Genomic DNA, 25,576 nt, shown 5'->3' on the forward strand with positions numbered 1-25,576 from the left:
CCCTCGCCTCTCCTCTGTGGCTGCATTGACTGCGCGGGTCTGCTTGGCATGCAGGAGGCTCCTGAGGCCTGGCGCGTCTAAAGGGCAGGGTGCCTAGAGGCAGGAGACGCGCCCTCACTGACAAACACCATCCATCCTAGACTCCGAACACCCCTGGAAACCGCAATACCGCGCCGAACTCCCGACATCTCCCGACATCAGCTCTGAAGGCGCCGGGCGGCAAAACCCCGCTTTTGCGCCCCCCATCGCGTATTCTTTACCCGTTTCTCGGGCGTCTGGGCGGTTCGGGCTCGGCCTCGGGAACGGCGCGAAGTCCTCCTTTTCTCACCTGAAAGACGGGAGAGAACAATGACAAAGATGAAAATGGTGGAAGCGACAGAACCGGGGTGGAATGCAGAAAGAGCGGCGGAGGAGTGCAAGCCGTCTGTTTGTCTCCCTGCATTTCTGGCTCTATTATTCCTTCCCATATTTTTACTCTTTCAAATGCATTTACATGTGCTAAGGTATTTCCCCCGGGAGCGCGACTCCAATTCAGTGGGTAAGATAAGCCATCAAAGTCACTGACAGAGAGGGCGTATGGGTGACTCAATGACAGGCGGAGGAGAAGGAAGTCAGGAGAGCTGCCGCGGCTTGCCCACGCCCGTGCACGTGCATGCCACGAGTGCACGGTGATTCCGGCTGTACAAGCCGCGCCTTTACTTTGCCATCTAAAGGATGGATGAATAGAGGAGATAAGGACTACGAGGTATTCTTTTGCAGCTTTGTTCACCACACGTTCGCACACACACACACACACACACACACAGACAGACATGCGCGCGCACGTTAATACAGTACATAAGGTTTTGCACGTACAATGGCTTTTTCTCCCCAACAACTGCTCTTGTTTAGTATGCGCTTCCTTTGGTCTTGAGGAGGAATGATCCTCACTCTAATGAACTAGGGCCTGCCACTTGAATGTAAAACAGGATTTAACCCGTCTTCAATGTCAGAGCCCCTCCCCGGGGCTGCTTCAGACAACAGACACTCGCAAATTCATGGAGATACACACACACACACACACACACACACACACACACACACACACACACACACACACACACACACACACACACACAAGCAAACCACCAAAGCACACGCACGCACGCAAACACGCAGGGAACAGTGCAAGTCTGCATATAGAATCTCATAAGCGAGACCCCATGTATTCCCGCGCACACACACACACACACACACACACACACACACAAATACAGATTGTGCTTTCGCTTTCATTTTCCGACCCATTTAAGGCCACGACTTCGGTGAACACCTCCAAGAAAGTGTTTCTCATGTGAGGCCAGACCCGAGCATTTCGCCCTTTTTTTTCCTCATCCTCCGATGCGATCGGCACCCGGGGACGGGCGGGAGGCCTCCGGAGCGCGGCCCCTTTTTCGCCCGTTTTTCGCCAACGCTTTTTGAATCCATATTGCCGAGGGTGGTGTAACCGATGCATTTTGCAAGAGATGTTAACTGAGACAATTAAGACAACCAGTTCAACCCCCCCCCCCCAAGAGAGTGTGCAGCGCAGACGGAAGAAAGAAGCGGGCAAACGCGGGGTTGTGCTCCTCTACTGGCATATTTTTATTGTTATTGTCATCTGTATCACGGTTTTTCCTTTGTACACTGGTTCATTTTATTGGATGAGTGGATGACGTATTCACAAAAATGCAAGGATCATGTTAGATTCACAGTGATAGGCAAGGGGGTTAGCTTTTTAATTCGATTACAAAACAAAACAATTGAAACAAAATAAAATAAACGGCGCTCGCACACCCGCACACCCACACACACCCGCTCAAACACACACTCTACCATTTATCTGCCACAGTATGTCTTCGACACAGTGCACATCGTTTCCAAAATGTTCTGTTTTTTATTTAAATTTTTTTTTTTTTTTCCCCAGAACATCAAACTTTCGCAAGGAAAAACTTCCAATTTAGGCCGACCGTAATCTCAATTTTTAAAAATAAAATAAAAAAAAAAAACAACACAAAAAAGTCACGTGACAGCGCTCGCTCCGATTGGCCATTTTTAAACAGCCGATAGAGACGAGGCGCACCCTTCACAGATCCATTTTAATGGTTTCAAAGTGCTAAATAATTAATGGGAGTATTTCTATGGCGGCTTATTACTCTGGAAACATTCACCCGGACGGGGTTCGAGGGGGGGGGGGATATTCACGGCAAATCCAGCAGACCGCCGCGAGCATCTTTTCAAGACAGACGCGAAAAAAAACAACAAATAGAGATATCGGCACGAGTACGACAAGATAGAGAACTCAATGTAGAAAAAAGTGTTTTGCATTTGTTCATTTCAATCCTGAGAGGAATTTCAAGGAAAGACTTCGAGATGAAAATTCACACGAGCTTATTCTTTAGTCCCCGCCGCGGTCCGATACTTTATCACAAAACCGTCTTTTTGTTTCGAAAATTTTTATTCCGCGCCTCGACGCCGGCGACCGCGCCCACGTTCGTCTTCTGTTTGACAGGATCGCACCGGCGAGGGCTCGGAGCTCCGAATTTTGGGTAAGTGCTCAGGAAAACTCGGACGTTTAAACGAGGATGCCTACAGTTGTTCGGAAATACAGTTTCGGATAATGATAATAATAATTATACTTGGATGATATCCGGATAAAACTAAATGTTATTTTGTCTTTCCAGACACATCTTCCCACAGCATCCATCTATCCCCCCCCAAAAAAAAAAAAAGAATATGGCTTTCAGACACAAACACGACTTCAGCGTCACACAGAATATACTCTAATCGGTTAGACAAATGATCTTCTCACAACATAAGAACAGAAGTAGCATCTTGTCTGCATTGCATTTCCCTTATAGGTTATGGAATGTGTGGGACCGTCTTTTTCACATTTTGTCCCCAACAGTGTGCTTTAAGTGTGCCGGACGGATGAATACTTTCTCTTTTTTTTGCTCTTTTTCCTCTTTGTTCTGGTCTCACCGTTCTGTATCTCGACACAAAAACCGACCGACCGGAGGGAGATAAAACCCTACGATCGAACGTTCACCTCGGTCGCGGTGAGATTCATGTTATTATTGTTCTTTTTTAACGACACTGCGATAGTTTAAAAAGAAAACAAAATCATCATCCAAAGTTGCTCTTCCTCCGCGGCCTCGGGAGTTAATCGGGTTAATTGGCGTGACAGTGAGGAGGATGTGAACTGAGGGTCTTTATGGTTTTTGTCTTATATATATTTATATATATAATATGGCTTCTCTGAGTGGAAGAAACACAGAAAATCAACACGGTCGTTTTGAGAAAAGACACAGAGTTCATTATTGTAGAGACAGAGAGTCCTCGGGGACGGCCGCTCAAAAGTTTCCACGTCCCCCTTTTTTTTTTTTTTTTTTTCTCCGCGAGTCCCTGTCACTCGTCCACAACAGGAAGACTGAATCGTTCCCCACGGTGGCAACTTGTCACACACTTTAGATCACAGTTATTAAACTCGTTCTCCAATTAGCAACGTCCTTAGAGGCTTAATGTCCTGCCGGTTCCGTCTCGCCTGCCCTTTTCGACGTCTCTCTCTGTTCCCGTCACTCGGCTCTGTCCTTCATTTTTTTATCTTTTCTGGCGTCTCCCGTTCCCCGACCTCCCCCCCCCCGTGCCTGCTAGCGCCGCTAGCGCCGCCAGCGCCGCCGCCTCAGTCCTCCTCGGGGCCCGCCGCCCCCCTCAGTCCGTTCATACAGAAGGGGAGGCCGGAGGAGAAAGGGCTGTCAGACGGGGAGAAACCGCTGAAGGGTGGCAGGCCGGCCAGTCGCTGTAGGTGGGGGAAGAAGGCCGGCGGGGGTCCCTTGTGGTGGTCTGAGCGTAGCTGCAGGCCATCGCCGTGTCCCACGCTGTGGTGATGGGAGGGGGGAAGCTCAGGTGGAGCGTAGCGGATAGTGCTGGGGGCGTAGAGGCTCTGAGGGCCCTGCGGGCCGAGCGCGAGGGGGTGGAAGAGGACCCGCCCCGCCGCGCCGCCCGCAGCCAGTCTCTGCAGGAGATCGAAGTCCGGGCCGCCGCCCGCGCCGGCGCTACTCCTACTGACCACCCCCGAGGCGGCCCTGTCGTCGCGGGTAACCGGGGACGACACGGACATGACCGGGGACAAGGCCGGGGACGGCGGGGTGAACAACCCCTTGGCGGGGGGTTCGCCGCCGGAGGAGGAGTCCGGTATCGGGGTGGCGGGGCTGTCGCCGTTGAGGCTGCTGGAGGGCGTGTGGGCGTGCGAGGGTTGCGGCTGGGCGGCGTGCGCGCCGTGCACGGCCGCCGGCTGCGCGTGCGGCCCCCAGCGCCCCCCGGCGGCCAGGGCTTCGTGCTCAGTCTTGATGCTGGGGCTGCCGGGCAGGGGGGACGGCGCCACCGCGCTTTTCAGCTGCTGGATCACGGCCCGGCCGTTGTGCGCCCTGGCCCCCCTCTCCCCCCCGGCGGGGGTCTCCCCTCCTTGACTCTGCTTCCCCCCTCCACCGCTGTCTTCCTGTTTCAGTTTGTCGGCGTCCCCCGCCTGGTCCCACTCCGTCTCGTCCTCCTCCTCGCCCTCGCTCTCGCTGGCGAGGTCCGAGGAGGCCGACACGCTCTCCTCGGCGTGACGGAGCTCTTCCAGCCGACGACGGCTCTCGGGAGGAGGGCCCTCGGGGTCCGACCTCAGCAGGCGCTTCCTCCTGTTCTCTGACTGGACGGCGGCGGCGGTGGCGGCGGCTGGGAATTTCTCTCTCCCTTTGACGTCGTGGTCACTTTTCCCCACCGAGCTCTTGGCCGGCTGAGAGCCTGAGGAGCGGGGAGGATTTTTATAAGGAGATTTGAAGACAGGTGTGTAAACAGCTGTCACGGGAGGGAGGTAACGTGCGGTGCGGTGATCTACCTCTGGCCTGCGGGGAAATGTCTGAAGGAGATGAGCTGACTCGAAGGCGCTCCGCTCTTACGCTCTCCGGCAGCTGAAGTAGATCCAAGGGTGTGTCGGGCAACTCCGTCCGACTGGGCGGGGAGGGGGGATGAAAAAAAAAAATAACATAAAGAGATGGAGAGGAGGCGTCCGTGAATGAGCATCCGCGGCTTCAGGCCTTTTAAAAACACGGATTAGAGAGAATACTCCGAGACGGGAACAACATTACATTACATTACATTGCATTTGGCAGACGCTTTTATCCAAAGCGACTTACAATAGAGGACATAGGGACTGCAAATACACTTGCAAATACACGACGCGCAGGAAATATACAGAACAGTAAGCTTGGGTTAGTGAGTTGGTTTTTTTTTTTTTTGACAGACATACACAAACGTACACACACACACACTGCATAGCCTAACTTGCTGCCTAACCTGATCTGGGGCATCAGTGCAGTAAAAAGTCCTGAAAGAGAGCAGTTTTTACCTGTTTCTTGAAGGTTGAGATAGATGATGCTAGTCTTGTTGCTTCTGGAAGTTTGTTCCACCACTGAGGTAGTAGAACTGAGAACAGTTTTGCCTGAGATCGCTTAGAGCGAGCAAAAGGTACTGCTAGTAGGTAATATAGTAGGTGTAGGTAGTGTAGGTAACATGTAATCAAACCAATAACCGAGCTGCCACGTGCTTTCGTAACCTCCGTGTAACACACACCGCAAACAACACACACACACACACACACACACACACGAGAACTGACACATGCAAACAAAAAAGAAAGCCAGAGCACGCCCCTCACTGATCCACACACACAAAACACACACTCTGCCCCACTCAGCAGCCCACCTATACACAGTTAAGCCCCGACAAGGAGGAGGTTGCCGGAGAAGTTAATGAGCTCTTGTAATTACAGCGCTAATTAACTAAAACACCATTCAGACCCAAAATTCTGACATCCATTTGTTGTAATTATATAGCCTCGGCCCAATTAGCATTGAAATTCAGCCTCCTCCTCATGTTTTGTCTGACTGCGCTGTCGCGAGGCACACGTTTTGTTGTGTACCGCGTGACTCTGTGTGTGTGTGTGTGTGTGTGTGTGTGTGTGTGTGTGTGTGTGTGTGTGAGCGCCCTGGTAAATCAGATGACAGCACGATATGTTAAAGCGATACATATTGCGGAATAAACAGCCATCGTAATCCTCAAGAAATATTAAAAAAAAAAAAAAAATTATATTTAACTTATTTTTAAAATTTTCGCCACAATGCCGTGTGTTCATATTTAGACAGGAATTAAAAGGATATCGAATGAAACCATCTTTGGAGGGCGAGCGTAAACAAGCCGCTCCTTTGAATCCAAACACATCTTCCATATGTGTTTGCATTTAAATAATTATCAGCTTTTAGAGGTACCGATACCGAGGCTCTCTTTGATGCAGCGATTTTCAAACCCTCATCAGTTTTCTGAGTGAAATCCCCACTCTTTCTCTTCAAAGGATCCCCGAGCGCGGTATGGCGCCTGCATATTTAAACACGTATCCGGGGGTGCGGCCCCGAGAAGGCGCTGCGGTTCGGCTGACCTGAGAACATAGTTGACCCAGATGACGTTGCGTTCGTGCGGCGCTTTGTGGTTGATGGAGACGGTGGCGGTGGATTGAATCCACAGGTAGCCTCCTCTCCTCTGGAGCCAACGGTAGTAACCGGTCACCACCTGCCCTTTCCTCAGCACTGCGGGGACGGAGGAGTGTCGTCAGTCGGGCAGCTCGCGATTTCGACAGCAGAGGGCGCTCGTCGCACCGGGATGCGACGGCGCCTCGAAGCGGCGGCTTTGGCGCCTGGACTCACGGTCCTCGTGGCTCTGCCGCAGGTTCTCCAGGTCCTCCACGTGGATGAAGTGGTAACAGGTGTGTCCCACGACCTCCGCCGGGGTCAAATCCATGTATTCGGATATTCTGCGGAGAGAGCGCGGCGGTACTTTTGCGGATCGCCCGCCGGTGCGGTTTGCGGCGGTAAAACGGCGAGGAACACGCACCTGTTCTCGCAGTACGTGACCTGCAGGTCCATGTTGACCCGGAAGACGAACATGTGGCTCTCCATGCGGACTTCATTTAGCGTGGAGGGCGGGAGAGTGTGCGCCAGCGCCACCAAACCCATGGGTCTGTGCACGGAGCGCGCGGAACCGGGGACGAGCGCCGGGCGGCAGCGGATCCGTCCGGTCACGTGGATCACCTGGGCGCCCGGGGGGGAGAAAGAACACGTGACACGCAACGGCGTGTGTGAGTGATTTCCCATCGCTCTGGGCGAGCTGCCACCGCGCACGGGACAATCAGCCAAAGAAAACAAACGCGGGGAATAAGATATTAGAGGCGGCGCGGTGATGCGTGCAAGTCGGAGATTGTTAAACAGACAACGCTGACAGTATTCATTCATTCATAAATTCAGGTGTTTATGCATGTGTCTGCACGAGTAAGGCGGCTAAAACAAAATGTACATTTTTTTTTGGGGGATTATTATCACACAACCGGTCTCGCTATCATTCACAGGTCTCCGATGACCTCCCCGCTCTTTTCCGGACTGCGGGACCCGAATCAAAACGGGGACCTTCTTTTTCGGAGGCAGATGCGCGATCCGCTTCCATTGGCAGCGTACATACATACGGGTAAAAATAATTCCTATTCATACTCTTCTATTACGTCTTTCTGTTTTTATTTCGCTCGTCATTTTCTGCAAATTATCATATCTTTCAGACTTTTATCGTTGACGTGGATTACTGAACCTGCTGCTCGGCTCACTCAAACATCAGTGTCCCCCCTCCGGGGTTCGCGGTATAATTGATTGTTGCACTATAGTTTCTCCGGTACTTTATGACGGATAATATCGTGTTTTCATGCATCGTCATACAATTAATTAATACCGATTTAATCGAAACGGAAATAATAAGAACGCTGGGGTTTATAGACGCGGTAAACAGCGCGCAAGCGATGGAGTGTAAAATAAGGGGACGGCCGTAAAGACACGCGGGGAAAATGACCGACCTCGACGGAGCGATGAAACACCGGCGGCGCAAAAAAAAACGAAGTGACGAGACGCCGCTCGTTTTGTCGGCGCGCCGGTAACAAGGACGTAAATGGGAAAATAGGAAAAAGGTCTATATATCCTGGGTAGTCTTTGCACCTTGTATCCGGATGATTTGACATGCAGGCCTCTCTTGGTGAGGGTGGACTTCATGCGGATGAAGAAGCCGCGGTCCGGAGGTTCATCGGCAGGCGAGTGAGGGCTCGGCTGGGTCGCTGAGAATTAAAGGAGGTCGACATGAAATTCATAATATATCGTGTTTGACTCGATGTGAATTTTGAAAGAATCCGCTCATTTTTTATTTCGGCGTTACCGGGTTCGGGGGTTCCGGCCAGGGAGGAGGCGGACGCCGAGCTGGACGCGCTCTCGGGCGCCGTGTGACAGCCGGCCTCGGCCCTGAGGTGCGGTCTGATCCCCAGCCGCTCGGCCATTTCCACGTGGTCCGCCGGGTGGATGTAGTCGAATACGCTGCTGCCGGTCAGCTCCACCTGAGGAGGACCACACACACACACGCAAACACACAGACTGAAACCAGAAGTGCCTTCAAACGCTCGCAACCACACACACACACACCCGCACAAAAATCAATATATGTTATGACAGGAAAATGAAAACGTAGCCGTGGGTCCAGATGCAAGAAGCAATGTGGAAGTTGTAAGACACGCACACACACACACACACACATACGCACACACAAATACATTTAGGTCCGGTCTCAGAGGACCCAGCGACTACAGTTACACACAAATAAAATGAGGGGAGGGAAAAATCAATTGTATTTGCTGATTAAAAACAGGTGAACTCCGAGTATCTCCAAAGGTCGCATTACTATTCTTCTTATCCCCCCGTGTCCCACCCTGCTCCTTCATTTAGTCTCAGGCAGCAGTCCATCCCAGCAGGCATAAAAAGCAGCGCAACAGCTCACACGACTCTATATGATCCCATCATCATAATACATCACCGTCGCATTTCTAATCATTTAAAGGTAATAATGGCGGCGCTCCTGCACGCCATCCATAAAAAAGGCCCCGCACAATCGCATCGGGTTCGACTCCATCCCGGGGTGTACAAATGAGCGCCGGCGTATGATTGTGTGATTACGTGAGCGTACGCGCGGGAGAGGCGGGGGGGGGGGGGAGCGCGTCGCGCGTCTTCCGAGTACATCTGCGAAAGCGTGTCCGCGCACGTGTGTGTGCCAATATCATTCCATCTGATAAAGCCGTGGCTGCAGCAGCCTCACACCCTTGTCTGTAGGACACAGCCATTTATTACCGGATTAGAGCCATTTACTGCGGGCTTTATGGGAGCTTCGGCAGGCCCTCAAGGACATCGAGCGGAGGAAGACGACACCGGGAGAGGCGGGAGAGCGATGGAGGATGTGGGGTAAAGACGGAGGGAACCCCTCCTCCCGTCCGGTCAGGAAGGATGAATGAGAGGGATAAAGGTTCAAGTCCCCGCAGACGTACGTCTTCATCCCCTTGCTCGGGCCGGCGGCCGGGATGCCCGCTTTGCGCGGACATCGACGGCATCGTCGTCCGATTCATCCGACCGGTGTGTCGACGAGAATGTTTTAAAGCCTTGTTTTGAAGTTTTTCCGCGTTTTTTCCCTTCGCTCGTTGGTTATTACCGGGGAGGATAAACTGTAAAGGGATCCCCGGCGAGACGTAAACAGATGTCCTGCACTCAAAAAAGGCTTGTTTGCCTGCCGGATGCCGAGGGCAGAATAAATGCAAGAAACGCCTTTGTCCGCGTCATTATCGTAATTATATCGGAAAAAAATTCACTTCTGATCGGCCCCGCGATGTAAAGAGCTTCGGTTTTGACGTATCGTCCGACGTCACCGATCGCGTTGCGGTAACATCGATACGACGCATTTTTTAACGGCACAAAAAGAGCAAGTTTGACTGACATCTGACTTTTGGGGATTAAAAGGCGCTTTGGAGCTGACACTTCACTGGAAGTGAGGTCTTCATTCCCACTCCGTGTCTCTTGATTCGCTCCATAAACATCACATGTGTTTTACAAGTGCTCTACGGAGTATTTTCGGGGATATAAAGGTCAAGGATTTCCCATGTTATAAAAAAAAAAAAAATCTTCAATAGCTTCCATCCAGCTAAAATCGGCGGTAGATCCATCACTATTACCGTGTAATAACACCACGGCAGACAATTTAGTGTGAAACATGATTTTATGCTTCAGTGACAATGTTTGTCATTAGTGGTGACAGACTTCAGTGGGTTGTCTCTTCCAGGCCCGTCGTTTGATTCCCGTCTTTGTTTTGATCAAAGTTGTCGCAGAAGGCGGGGGGTTTACATGAATGTGGATCGTTTAACAGTGGCGGCGTAGCGGTTAGCGCTTTAGCCTTTTAGCACGATGGGCCCAGAACTGAATATGTGTTTTATGATTCGTCTGATTCTCTTATCCCTTCTCACTTGTACAGCACTTTGAATGAAAAATTCTCTATAAATATTATTATAGAGTGCATATAGTTATCATTATCAGAGTAAGAGCCTCTGTGGCGAGTGTCTAAAGCGTTTAGTGACTAACTAACTCCATTGTATATTTAATCTTTGTTGGTCTCAGGCTTTTCGCATTCTGCTTATATTTCTTTATTTTTGTCATTGCTATTGTTATTCTGTTTATGTTTCTATCCCTGTTGTTGTCGTTTTTGGTCTATTCTCACTCTTACTGTCTTTGTTTTTTCCCCATTCTGTTGTCCATTCTTATCCTTGATGTTGTTGCTGTTGTTCTCTCCGCTGTCTTTCTATTTATATTTAGATTCATATTTATTGACACGATAAATGTTATGCAGCTGTTACAAAAGAATTACCCGTATGGAGACCAATAAAGTTTGTTTTTTCTTTTCTTTTCTTTTCTTATCTTTTCTTTTCTTTTCTTTTCATATCTTATCTTATCTTATCTTATCTTATCTTATCTTTTCTTTTCCTCTCTTTTACCTTTTCTTTTCTTATCATATCATGTCATATCATATCATATCTTATCTTTTCTTTTCTTTTCTTTTCTTTTCCTTTCTTTTCTTTTCTTTTCTTTTCTTTTCTTTTCTTTTCTTTTCCTCTCTTTTATCTTTTCTTTTCTTATCATATATCTTATCTTATCTTTTCTCATCTCATCTCATCTTTTCTTTTCTTTCTTTTCTCATCTTTTCTTTTCCTCATCTCATCTCATCTCACCATTTCTTTTCTTTTCTTTTTTACCTTATCCTATCTTATCTTATCTTATCTCATGTTTTCTTTTCTTTTCTTTTCTTTTCTTTTCTTTTCTTTTCTTAATAATTGTACTGGAAATATGATGTTGATATTATTTTTCCCCGGAATGACCGAGTGATTTTGTAATTGCGTCGCTGATCATGTCAGACTAATAAACATTAACTTTGCATTTACAAACGATGGCGTTAATAAATACGTGTATATTTTTGCTTCAATGAATGATATTTAAAACGTAACTTTTAATTGTTAAAGGGCCTGGAACAAGATGTCTGCGATGTTAAAGTTGCGTGACAGAAATCCCGGCTACACCGATCTTCACCCGCTTTTCTGTGCGTGTTCTCAAATTCTCAACCGAGATTCTTTTTGAAAATTAAACATCCGAATTGAGCGGTTCGTTAAAGTTGCAGCCTGGCGGACGGACGTTTGACAAGGAATCAAAAAAGGATCCGGATTTGGGGAACCTTGCTTCGGGGCGAAGGTGCCGGTATTTTACGGATTGCTTTTTTTCTTCCGCGAAGGGAATACTCGTCATTGTAGACCGCATTTACCTTGGCGTCGGCCGACCGACGGACACGCAATCAAACAGGTCCTTACCGGGCTTTAGACCTCTCCGAATAATACCACTCCATCACACGTCGGGGGAGGGATTGAAAAAAAAAAAAAAAAAAAGATCCGGGGAGGAAAGAAGATGAGAAAGAGACGGCGCGATTGAGAGGATGACTCAGGCTCGGGCGTAAAAACAGGTATAGAATGTGGCGCGAAGAGGGCTATGTGTGTGTATGTGTGTGTGTGTGTGTGGGGGGAGGGCGTCAATGTGCACGTGGATGCGAGTGCACGGCGTGCCCCTGCGTTTTCTCCCTGTATGTGACTAGACTGTCTGTTTCCGTGTCATTGTGTGTCATTGTTTCTGCGAGCGGTTGTCTGTCTGTGTATCCTGGCGGTTGTGTGCGCGTGCGTGTACGTACGCCCGCGTGGTGGGGATGAGGGAGGAGGAGGTGGAGGTGGTGGAGGAGGAGGAGGAGGGCGGCGTGCAGGGGAAGGAGAGACATGATATAAATAATAGCAGGGGGCTTTAATATGTATGAGGCATCCGGGCAGTGGTCCACAACACACTCAGCCCTCAGCCCTCGCTGACTGATGGGAGAGGAGAGAGGAAAGGGGGGAAGCGGGGAGGAAGGGGGAGTGGGGGCTGCATACTAACCATTCCCAGATCAATTCTCTCCTCCCTCAATCTAGCATCCTTCCTCCCTTCTCTTTACCCCATTTATCCCCTTTCTTTCTCCTCCCATTCCCCTTCCGTCATCCTTTCCATCTGTGTCCCGCCGCCGCCGTCGCCTCCGCCGCCTCCCTCGGTCTCTTCCCGGGTTTATCCCGGTGCAAAAAAAAAAAAAAAAAGATACCTGGATGCGGCGGCGGGTGGTGTTCGGAGGGGTGGGGGGGGGGGGGGTATCGGGCGGCAGGCTGTGCCCTTGGTCAAGGTGCCTGACCTGGGCTAAGCCGGCTAAGCAACCCCCTGTCAGGGGAGAGGCCCCGAGTGTAAGCCGGGGCAGAGGGGTCAGACAGCGGGGACAGGAGACGGCAGGGTAGGGGTGGTCCACAGGGGTAACATGCCCTCTAAAACAAACCACCAGTTACACTTTTTCCACTCAGAACATCGTTTGTTTGCCTGTCCTTCCTCCGTCTCCCCTGGGCGCACCTCCACCTCGCACCGACCAAGTGTATCAAAGTGTTTTTGTCCTCCTCCTACCGCCTCTCCTTTCACCTCTTTTTATATGTCATTCTCTCCCACGGTTTGTGTCCATAAGCGCCCCCTTCCACCCCGCCCCTCCCGCCCTCCCCGGCTCGGTTCTCGCCGTAAACCGCCCTCCGTCGCCGCTCGGCCTCATCTTAGGAAGGTAAACGCGGCGTTGTATGTTCAAGGTTTGGAAGGTAATCTGCGATCATAAATAATTTCATTAGAATGCTGATGGCTCGAGCCCTGTTTGAGGAGATGTGATGGGTTAGGCCCATCTGCTCGGCTGATAAGGACGGCTCTGTTTTATTAGCATCTCCACCAAAGCCGCGGTGGTCTTGTTTACCGAGGCGATCCCAAGGCGAATTTCATTCCTACTGCACGTTTAAACTCTATTTACACACCGAGGCTCTCCCTCTCTCTCCATCCTCTCCCTCTCCCTCTCTCTCCATCCTCTCCGCCACCGGCCGTCTTTCCATGTTTCTTTCCTCTCTTTTCCCGCCGCCCGTTAATCTTCGTCCTGTTTGTCTTTCTATTTGTCTCTCACCTTGTGTCTCGCTTCTCCGTCAGGCTGCCGTCACGCCTTCATTGTTTTCGCTCCGCGCGGCGAGCGCAAGCGGCTCTGATGTTTCTTTTTTCTTTTCTTTCCAAGCCCGTCTTATTTAATATAACACTGGTATGCTATAATGAGCTATAATGAGCTCTAATACTATAATCCGTTCTCTTCCTCGCGGCCGATCTAACGGGATCGCTTCCTAATGTGATATTGTGCTGCTCTCACAGCATTCGTGTAAACAGGTGAACGCCATCGGCGCCGTCCTCGGGGGCCTTCGGGGGCCACGCTAGCTTCGGCGCTCCCGCTGCCACGGGATGGAGCCCGGGATGATCGGGACGCGGAATCGGCTTTTCGACGCCCCCCTTGGCGGGGCTGTCACAGCAACCTACAGGTGTCCCGCGATCGCCGTGGCTACGGGGATTTGGACGCTACGTGTTATCCCGATTCCGATACTTGTGCGTTTTATCATTTACAGCATTGAAAACACCGTCCGTCTCTCACGCTCCCTCTTTCTAGCCAGACCGGTCGAGGTAGAAGGCCGCCGCACACCGAAGACGGCTTTCCAAAAAAATAAAGCATCATCAGACAACCGAGAATAAAACCCGACTGGCTTTTACTGAATATATTAACCCTCATATTATGTTAAGGGTCAATTTGACCCATTGGGTCAATGGGTGAAATGGGTCAAATTGACCCTTAACATAATATGAGGGTTAAAGAGGCCGTCAGCCTTTTTTTTTTTTTTTTTTTTTGGACGTTCAGTTTGATATCGGCTTTCAGGAAACTCCTCATCCAGAACTTTGGCGTGACATTGTGGCTGCTTTAGAAAGAGGCTGACTCATTTCCAGTTACGGCTGGGGGAACTATTACGCTGACCGATGACTCTTTCAGCTTCCACATGGCAAGGGGACGGCGCTCGGATCTGGACGGGACAAATTGGATCACGGTATTGAGCAGCGCCGGGCGCGGACCCTCCATCATGGCAGATTCCCGCATTTAATACCGCGGCGAATTATATTTGTTATTGTGGCGTTAACGTCCACCCTCTCTCACTTTCCCCCGCCGTAGCGATTGTTCTTACTTTGAAACATCTCCCCCTTATCACACCTCTCCCATTTTCCTCCCCCTCTCTTTCTCTCCCCGGTTGTCTCTATCTATCTTCCCATCCCCCTTGGTGTTTTTCCCCCACCCCACAATCAATGTGGCTTTTAAGATGCCTATCGATTTGTTCCCCTAGACAGGCCCAGTGCGCTGGGGCGACACTTTGATTGCTGGGCCAGTAATTACTGTTATTATTTATGCATCTGGGCAAAATGGCAGGACTTAACATTCACAGTACAAGAGGCCACTGGCAATCAACTGAGGTGAACACCTGGAGAGGGAGGGAGGGCGGAGGAGCAGGGGAAAGAGACAGGAGCGCTGGCCCTCCGAGAGTTTCACTCCAGAGGTGAGTGCAACGTGTGCAGTCAAAGATATTCTCTCTCTCTTTCTCTATTCCTCTGTCATTCACACACACACACACTTACACACACACTCGCAAAAGAAGCGCGCACACACAATCGATCATTCCCGCTACACGCATTCGGACAAGAAAACGCAACTGTGTAGCAGCAGTCGGCAATTAATAAAAAAAAAAAAAAGACTATTTTTGAGCTTGTGTATGTGTGTGTGTGCGTGTGTGTGTGTAACCGTTTTGTCTTACCTGTGAGAGTCCCAGGTAGATAGAAACTGTCTCTGAGATGTAAAGAAACCGGCCTTCCTGGCTGACCACGAACACAAAGCCATCCAGAGACTGCATATGTAGAAACACACACACACACACACACACACACACACACACACACACACACACATACACACACACACAAGCACACAGACAGAGGCAAACAGAAACGAGACAGACAAATTAGAGCAATTAGCGTGTATTGAACAATGAACTAACAAACAACCCGTCATCCCTCTGTCTCCGCTGTATTCACAGGTGCATTTACAAAACCGCTAATATTCCAGTTCACACACACACACACATACACACACACACATACGCACACACACATATGCACACAGGCACACACGCACACACACACAAGCAGGCACACGCTAATGTGACCCGGCATGAAAAAACACCCACAGATGAAGGCTGCTGCCAGACACAACAGCTGTCAACAAGACTTGCGTTACACACACCTTTACACACACACACACACACACACACACACACACACACACACACACACACACACACACACACACACACATAGATAAAGAAATAGAGGAGACATAAAAGGCTGAGTTCATATAGCTCTTTCAATCATCTGTAACGAGCTAAGAAGTTTCATCTTGCACCCCGGACACACACACACGTGCACGCACGCACACACACACTCGTGCATTCTCACACTCGCAGACGACATCTGAGACGCAGACAGAAGCAGAGTCATTACAGCCTGCAGTGATTCTAATGAGAAGTGAAAGGTATACAACCAGCCCATTACAGAGGACTGTTTCAGAGAATAATATTAATCGTCATAACAAGCATCCAGGAGCGAGCCGACATCAGACTTAGCCTCACGTGCGCGTGCATGCACGCACGGGCTCACACATATACACACACACACACACACACATGCACGCGGGCAGGGGAGAGCAGAGCCCACTTTGCTCAAGAAGAATGATTGCTATTTTGGCGGCCCAGTGCTTAAAGTGGCAATGGTAATTTATGCAACTGACACATCCAGTATGCAAATGTGTGGCCAGGGTGTGGGGCGTCGTGTGTCGTTGCGAAGAGAAACCAGCCGCCTGAATGTCGGGGAACTAAAGTGCAATTATCAGGCTATTACGGCGGGAGGACGGCTGGGAGGAAAGAATCATACAGTTTTTCTGGAACGTTAATTTGATTTCTATCAGCGCCGTTCCCCGAGTCTCCCTTCCTCTTTAAAATGCCGGAGGAGAGCGGGCATATGTAATATTTCTTTGTTTTACCCCAACACCTCTCGCTCCCCCCCCCCCTTGTCTTTTTTTTTTTTTCCTCTCTACCTATTCCCCACTCTTATTTTCCCCTCTTTTAATCCTTGAAGTTTCTCCTTATCCTTCTCCGCTCTGGTTGCTCTCCCATGCAGCTCCGCTCCCTCAGCCTCCTCCTGCTGTACTTTAAGGCACAATTTGCCGGGTCTTTGTCTCGACATCCTGCATTTTGTCACTCCTGCAGCCTTCTGGCCCCTGAGTCCCCCTCAGGCTCCATTCATCTGTCAGTGCGAAAGGGAGGCAGGACAGCCAACGATATCATCTGTGCATTTGAGGTTTATGGGATATGCACGCCTCTGTGTGTGTGTGTGTGTGTGTGTGTGTGTGTGTGCGCTCATGACTGAGAAGTTTGCCTTGAAATGTAAGCCTGAGAGAGCCGGAGTGCGAGAACCAAAAAGCACGTCTCAGCCCAGTGAGCCAAATACATATTTGATCAGCTTGACATGTGAAGATGGGGAAACTGTTAATCGAGCGTCGACGTTTTCTTTGTCGTGGAGAAAAGATTCTCCGCGCGGTTAATTATTAAAAATGGAGGTGGACCCCGTCGGTTACCTGCAGGAGGTGCGCCCCCAGGTGCTGTTCAAACATGTCTGTCGCTAGAGAATGAGATGAGCGTCTCACTGCAAAGAGAGAAAAGAGACACTGTCAACACTCGCACCTGCTGTTGTGATCGTGAAGATGAATTTTTCAAATTAAGGAAAAGCTTTTTAAAGACAAAAGCGATTTTCATAAAAGACGACAAGCTCGGTAAGGAGTATTTTCTTCAGTGACGTGTCGGCGATGTCTTTAAACCTGCAATGAGATACATGGCGACGCCGACCGATCATCATGCAAACAGAGAAAAATCGACCAACGCGATTGGGCGAGTGTAACGAGGGGTGCTTCATGATGCACACGGCTCAATCTTCACCAGACATGCGAAGACACACACACACACACACACACGTGCGCACGCACAGACAGACACACACACACACACGCGGTGTCTGCATCGCCACTCTTAATGCATCCCAAACACAAGCTATCAGAGCTGCTTCAGTGCCAAAGTGGTGCTGTTTACCAAGGCAATTACAATACAAATAGAGTTGGAGGTGGTTAGGCAGGGGAGGGGGGGCGGAGGAGAGGTACCAGAGAGGCAGAAAAGGTAAGGTGGGGAAAATGAGAAAACACTGAGGAAGGTGGGAGTGATCACTTTCTCCCAAGCAGATGACGGTGCGGGGGGGCTGCAGTGACGTGGAAGATTAATTTAGCAATCAGCCGTATTTACTGTTTTATGCAAAAAGAGTACGTGATGTTTGTGCGTGCACACGTGTGTGTGTGTGTGTGTGTGCGTGCACACCTGCAAGTAAAACTGGGGACCATATGTGAGAAGTAATCTTGCTCCAACAGGAATGCTCTTGAACACAATGTTCTCGATGTGAGCGAGACAAACTATTTATGTGAACGTGGAGGCAAAATGCATCTCTGCAATGGCTGTGAATGCATGCACACACACACACACACACACACACACACACACACACACACACACACAGAGGTTTGTCCACGTGTGCGACTTAAGGGATCATTGGTATCTCTGTGTTTGTGTGTGTGTGTGTGTTGGGGGGGGTGTATTCATGGGTGTGCGTGTGTGTGTGTCAAAGCAAGGCTGAGGGAAATCAATACACGTTATGACAGGAAAATGAAAGCCTCGCTTGGGGTTACAGCCGAACACATACACACACCCACACACACACCTTGACACACGTGTGCGTTGGGTACGCACACACACACACAAATCCACACAGACACACAATAACAGAATAACACATATATGTATTGCCCATCTGTGGGAAAGGTGGGGCGGGTAAAGTGGGTAAGGTGAAGAAGAAGGAGGTATTCTATACACACACACACACACACACACACACACACACACACGGGAATAAACACTGCAATGAATTCCCATGCACAGAACACACAGTGGAAACATACCTTACGATTAAACAACACAAATACCCACATACACACTCACTCGACACACACACACACACACACACACACACACACACACAAATAAAGAGTTGCCGGACAAAGCCACAGTGGCATTGTGAGATTGGGGTCCCCCTGTGTGACAGAGTGTGAATATAAATAAGGCAAGTCCATTCAGGGCTATGAAAGGGGGTCTGGTGCTGGGACCCTTCAGCCCAGCCAGTCACTGCCTGGAGGGGGGATGGGGAGCCCGTCTCACTCTTTGCCTGCCTGTCAGTCTCCCTTGTGGGCATACGATGGGGCTTTGGAACCGGGAAGTCTGGAGGAAGCAACACCCATCACGATCACACGGGGGAGAATCAAAAAGGACACACAACCACTGTGATTTTGGTCTGCACATCTTGCATGAGTGAAAGGGTATTCATAGTACGTGTGTGTGTGTGTCCTGGGTTTCATGCCACAGATCCCTGGAGGAGTGAAGGTGACGGCGGGTGATCAGTAGTGCTGAGTAGTGTCAGCAGGGCGAAGGAAACGCTTGATGTGACATGAGGCCGGGGAGGCTGATGGATGAGTTTAAACACACACTCACACAAATACACAGTGGACCATTTATTAAAGCACTGCCAGTGTACAATAGGGCAGCCAGGAAACCAAAACAGTGGATGGGATGTGTGTGTGTGTGAGTCTATGTGTGCGTGCACACACACACCCACACACACACACACACACACACACACACACACACACACAATAATGTGCACATGTGAAGAGAGAAAGTCTCACAGCAGTGTGCTGCTATCTTAGCCCGAGAACAAAGACTCTTCTGTGTTGGTGCTGTGAACTCTACTTCTGTATGTGTGTGTGTTTGTGTGTGTGTGTGTGTGTGCGCCTGAGCTTTGCCCGCGTGCGCTTGTGACCGTGAGTCTTTAATTATATCACATGAAATCCCGGTTGTGCACAAAGGTATTGAGAGAAATTAAACATTTGGGCCAAGTTCATTTCAGCGCGGGTCGTATTTTCGCAACATCTCACCTTTGTAACTGAACGGTGAGACAAACAAGCTCGCTCGCAATCTCTCCGAACCGCGTGTTGACCCGATCTCAGGTCTGCATCTACTTGTAAGGCTAATTTATCTAATTAAAAAAAAAAGTGACACCGGCGGCGGGGAAGTGTCACCGCATGGCTGTTTCCGTGGCTAAACTTGGAGTTTATGCATGAAAAATACACACGACGCGGAACAGCTTTCACATTTGAATCAACTTCAAGGATTTTTTTTTTCTTTTTTTTTTTTTTTTTTGTCATTCCACTCTGGGAGAATGAAACGAAACGGAAGATATGCACTGTGGAAGGATGAAAAAAAAGTAAAATATAAATAAACAAAAGGATATAACAAAAACTCTCTTAACAAATATATAGAAAATAATACAAAATGAGCATAACTGATAAAGGTGCTTTGTACATACAAGTCGAGTGTCTCAGGTGACGTGTAAAGTTTGGATGTGTCATGACGTCGTGAGTTGTAGCGAGAGCGATCTAAAGCACATTCAGGAACGTCGATGCGCCCTGAATCCCACCCCAGACGTCGGAAAACCTCGAATTAGCGTTGATTAAAATGAACTTTTCCACAAAAGCTGCACCGACGGGCTGCGGCTGATCCGCGGTCAACAAACGTCCTTTATTTCGTGCAGACGTCGGTGTTTAGACCGTCTGATCTTCCCCAATGTCAAGTTTGTTGCATTAACTTGGTAAAACCAAGGGTTCCTACACGGCCCGATGCACACTTGCATGTAACGCGCGAGCGCTCGTGCACGGGCGATCTTTGATCGCTCCTCTCCGTCTCGGCGGCGAGGCTTAATTTCATTGTGGGAATAAGAAACAGAACGGCACAGGTTGGGATCGGACACATTAATTACAGTCTGACTCACGGGTCAATTCTCGGGGCCTCCCAGGCGCTCCGGGAGCAGAAAAGATAGAAATTTCATTTTAATGATTTTCATTATACCTCTGTCTAATACATAATTTAGTCCCAGTTAGGTTCATGAGTAATGGTCATGCACAAGAGCACGCGCCGCAGAATCCACCTGCCTACACACAGACAGACGTATATTCATACAGTTCCCCCCCCCCCCCCCAACCGTGCTGTCAACCTTTTTAACCAGGTTGGGGCGTTACCATGGAAACCAAACCGATAACAGCCCGACGGCGCGGCTTCTTGCGCGTCGTCGCTCGAGTTGCGCGACCGAAAAAGCGAGTTTGATCGCCCGCCAAGCGCTTTACCGCCATCCGAATGTTCCGGCCGACAGACACGCAGGGATAAAAAAAAAAAAAAAAAAGCAAAACAAACAAACAAACAAAAAAAAAAAAAAAAAACAGGAGTGACCCGAATCGCGGCCTCCCTCACAATTATCTTCTCACTCCGACATCCCTCCCTCCCTCTTTCCTCTATCTCACTCTCTCTCTCTTTCTCCCGCCCCGCTCCGTCATTCCCCCGCTCCTTTTTTTTTTTTTTTTTGCGGTCGAACATAATTTGAGTGCAATTAACTTCCCTTAAAAGCCTCGGCTGCTTTTAACGCCGTGAATTAGAGGGGAGGCGGACGCACTGGGGGGGGGGAGGAGGAGGAAAACCAGGAGCGGCGCGCAAGACGGGAGGGGAGGCGAGGGAGACGGCGGTGAAAATGAAAAGAGAGAGGAGAGGAGGCAGAATTAAAGTCAATGTCACCGACGTTTGGCAGGAGAGAGGTGTGTTTGACCTCACTAACAGAGACAGTAAAACACTTCAGCTGGCCCCTGTTGCTGGCGGGGGATTGTCATTGTACAGTACCTTGTAAAAGTGTGTGTGTGTGTGTGTGTGTGTGTGTGTAGGGGAGCACTAGCTACCATATTGTACCCATTAAAAGGTTAAGCCGCTCAACGGTGAACGGTAATGTTATCAAAAATGATCCAAATCTGTTTTTTTTTTTTAAGCGAATTCACGATCGACTATAATTCGGACTCAATACTGTTTTTGTTCCTTCCCGCCGATGCCAGAATGACGAAACACTCAAGAATCGAGAGTTTTTCTTGTCATTACGCAAGCTTAACCGGGGACTCCCGGCTAGAAGCTGAAACATTTTTAAAATGATGTACATAGTTGGATAAAAACAGATAAAAAAAAAAACAAGAAAACAAAACTGAATCAGAAAGTGAATTAACTGTGATGAATCCGTGCGTTCAAACATTCGAGTGCAGCACGGATGAGCGGCACCTCAGCTGATAAAGAACGGCGGCGGGCCTTTTCCCGGGTTTCCCCGATGGGGTTGTTATTGGACGTTAAAACCGCAGACTCCGCCAAGAGGTCCGGTGTTTTTGTTTTGCTTTTTTGTCACGTTCAATAGGACTGAGATGACGTTATTAGACGGCGTCGCCCCGACGTCCACGCACAGATGCAAAGCATCCCGCTCGGTGGGAATCGGTTTTATAAAGCTGCTTGAAACCAAGTGCTTGTTGCGGACGCACTCCGACACGGTCAAACGGGATTACGCCGCAGTTGTCTCGCATTTGCATCTTCTTGTGAAACGTTGGACGGACTCCCGGCATATTTGTCCCCGTTAATCATGGAGACACAAAAGAACGGGAGAATATCGCCCCTATTTAGGGATATGACAACAATCCCTCATTCTCTATTCATAAACACGCCTGCGCTCGGAGTCACCGCGCGTCTGCCAGGGCCCGCCGGGTAAACGCTAGTCCGAGAGCTTCGCCCGCTCCGGGTTGAGACCGACTGAGATTTCACTTACGTTTTATAAGTTGGGCTTTACAATGGAACAAAGAATGCAAAAGAAAAAAAAAAAAAAAAAAAAAAAGGAAAAAAGACAGGGTTTAAACTCAAAGTGCAAAGTTTTTGCTTTAAAAGCCGAGTCATTACGTTTCTACATTGTGAAGAAGCGCATTAAATAGGAACGGCGTCTCTGCACTCCAGGAGTGGAGGGCGCCGCGCGTTGCATGACAACACCTACCTGTAATCAGGTTATATCTGCTACATACCACTGAGCAGCCACTCACTCATTACTCTCCAGGTACCAGTCAGTGACGTCGCCATTTCTGATAGGAATACCTATGTATTCTGATAGGAATACATAGGAATTTCGATTGATTTTGGATTCATACATAATGTTATATCGGTGATCTAAATTCATTCATTCATTATCTACGCCGCTTCCCCCTCCGCTCAGGGTGGCGAGAGGGGTCGGACCGTTTACTTATTCGTTCCCACGTCATATAGAGACCGCCGCCGACGGATTCACTCGTTCGCGTCATTTAGAGACACGCGACAATTCACCCATTCATTTGCGTCATTTAGAGACAAACCACAGTTCGGCCATTCATTCGTGTCATTTTCAGAGAAAAACATTCATACGTCATAGAGAGACATACAACCATTCACTTGCTCATTCGTGTCATATGAAGACATTTCACAATTCAGTCATTCACATGTCACATAAAGAGATACAACCATTTACTCGCTCATTCGCATCATATGTTGGCATACAATTCATCCATTCACAGGTTGTATGGGGACACATAAAAACTGATACATCATACAGACGTACAACAATAATTCACTCATTCACAGGACACATGGAGACATACAACAACAAACTCACTCATTCGCGTCATTTACAGACATACAACCATTCACCCATTCATTCACAGGTCATTTAGAGACATATGACAATTTACTCGCTTATTCGCATCATATGAAGACATTTAACAATTTGTTCATTCCCATCTCATATAGACGTACTAAGATTTACTCGCTCATTTGCATCATACGAAGACATACATTTCACTCATACACAAGAAATATGGGAACATACAACAATAAGTCACCCATTCACGTCATATTGTGACACAAACATTCACTCATTCACATATCTTACAGAGACATACAACAATTCACTCGCTCATTAATGCCATATGGAGACAAACGACAATTCACTCATTCATTCGCAGTTCATTTAGGGACATACAAGCATTCACTTGCTCATTCACATCATATGAAAACGTTTAACAATTCACTCTTTCACATGTCATATTGAGACAAGAATTGACTTGCGCACTCATGTCGTTTGATGACTTGCAATTCATCCATTCACAAGTCGTTTGGAAACATACAACGATTCACTCACTCACTGACACGTCATACAGACATACAACAATAACTCACTCATCCACACATCATATGGAGACATTACAACAATTCACTCGTTCATTGACACGTCATATAGAGACTCGTACGTTCACTCATTCATACGTCATATAGAGACATCCAATAATAAACTCCCTTGTTATTCGCCGGCATATATTACAACCGTTCACAAGTCTGGAGAACTCGGTGTTTCCTAAAATCTAGGGTATCTCATGAAGCTGTGGAAGGAAACTTACGCAGAAAGATCCTCGGTCGGAATCGAACCAGGGACCTTCTTGCTGGCAAAACATGTATTTTATATTGTTTAACACCGACGTCGCTAACTCTATCCGAATCGCTGTCTTCTCTGGCTTCTAACCCTTTTTAGGAGCACGAATAGAAATCGTGTTTTATAACTTTACGCCGACACGTGGCCAACACGGTAAACTTTAAGATGCAACGTTCGTTTCCCCAAATAAAACGCAATAAAACGTCTCCCGAACTCTCGCAGGGGTTGTTGCGTTATTTTTTTGTTTGTTATTTTAAAATAAAAAAAAACATCAATACCACTGATTTTCTGATTTTAAATGACAGAGTGGATGAACAAATACCCCGGAGGCGTTATTAGGAATGATCGATTCAAGACAATTTCAAGTTGCACGTATTTTTCGGTGAACACACACAGCGTCCCGAAAGACTTCTCCTAGGATCCAGAGGAACTCTTTCTCATATTGGGTTCAATTCTTCTCCCCCGTGCGATTCCCGTTTGTCAGAGCCGCCGTCTGCCGCCTCGCCTCTCCAGCCTCGTCCCGGAGAAGATTATATTCAAATTCTGCTAAACGCGTTCGTCAAAAGTTGGGTAGGAGGCGCGGCGGCGGCGATGTGGCGCTGTTCCGTTTGACGTGAGACTGTGAACCGGCGGAGGCGGGGAACTTTTCAAAATAAAAGCTTCTGTGCGAACCCGGGTTTCTGCCAAGACGTTTTGAAGCGGGAACCGCCGGAGACCAAAGGGGTTTTTTCGGCGGCGGCGGCGAACAGGGGGGGGGGAAAGGAAGCGACGCAAACGGCGACACGGAGTGAATGAAAAGCCCGGGTGGTTTTACTTTTTCTTTTTCATTTGCTCCTTCCCTTCCATAATCTGTCTCTCTCCTCCCCCTTTCCTCCCGTCTGCTCTTCTCTCAATCTCTCTCCCCTGTTCCCTCTCTCTCTCTCTCTCTCTCTCTGTGAAGGTCATGCAATTGATTTTCCTCTGTCTATTCATTTTTCAAGACTGGCTTTGAAACGTGGGAAGCAGACAAAAGCCACAGCGGCCCCTCCCCTTCACTTCATCCCTCTCCTCTCCTCTCCCCGTCCAAAAACGCTCGGGAAAGATGGAATGCACAGGAATGCGACCCCCTCCTCCCGTTCCTTTTCCTCACCGCCTTCCTCCCCTCTTTCTCCCTCTCTTTTTTTTTTTTTTATTCCCTCTACATTTGTCCCTTCCCCTCCTCCGAGTCCTCTCCCATTCAGCCGAGCTCTGACCACATTCCACTAACGGAATTAAAGTCATGCATCACACTTAAAACCCTGCCAATGCATTGTGGGTAGACTTGTTCAAAGTGATGTCCAAATTAGCATCGCGTTTTCAGCCCCGGCCCCCGCCCGGGCCCGTATGACCCGCTTGTAAATATCTCCGCCCGTTTAATAAAATACTCCAGATATTAGCCCATAATCTGGAGGCGTAGATGCTCCAGGCGCGGCCCTTCATCCTGAAGGCGCCGCGGCTTATTGCGTTTTTTGTCGAGTGCCTCGCAATTCGCCATGACCTTCACGTAGCTCCTGTAGACTCCGAGGTACACGCTCACAGCTCTGCTTCGCATTTGTACCAGACACGCTTCTCATTGTAGTGTAAGACGCACGCATCGCATC

General features: G+C 48.9%; 1 protein-coding gene across 2 annotated transcripts in view; it reads right to left on the reverse strand.

The window, feature by feature from the left end:
- Positions 1-2,954: 2,954 nt before the first annotated feature.
- Positions 2,955-25,576, reverse strand: part of npas1 (neuronal PAS domain protein 1) — a 38,738-nt gene continuing 16,116 nt past the window's right edge. For both annotated transcript variants that reach the window (XM_086164678.1, XM_086164679.1), the window contains 9 exons: positions 17,083-17,150; positions 15,209-15,298; positions 8,305-8,479; positions 8,091-8,206; positions 6,949-7,145; positions 6,762-6,868; positions 6,497-6,644; positions 4,901-5,013; positions 2,955-4,806 (listed from right to left, as the gene is read on the reverse strand). In XM_086164678.1, the coding sequence (XP_086020804.1) occupies positions 3,701-4,806; positions 4,901-5,013; positions 6,497-6,644; positions 6,762-6,868; positions 6,949-7,145; positions 8,091-8,206; positions 8,305-8,479; positions 15,209-15,298; positions 17,083-17,150 (2,120 nt within the window). In that variant the 3' untranslated portion in view covers positions 2,955-3,700. The remainder of the gene's footprint in view (positions 4,807-4,900; positions 5,014-6,496; positions 6,645-6,761; positions 6,869-6,948; positions 7,146-8,090; positions 8,207-8,304; positions 8,480-15,208; positions 15,299-17,082; positions 17,151-25,576) is intronic.

This window comes from Fistularia commersonii, chromosome 18 (assembly GCF_037954325.1).
Source record: "Fistularia commersonii isolate RoL2024-O1a breed Wild chromosome 18, RoL_Fcom_v1.0, whole genome shotgun sequence".
Taxonomy (NCBI): Eukaryota; Metazoa; Chordata; class Actinopteri; order Syngnathiformes; family Fistulariidae; genus Fistularia; species Fistularia commersonii.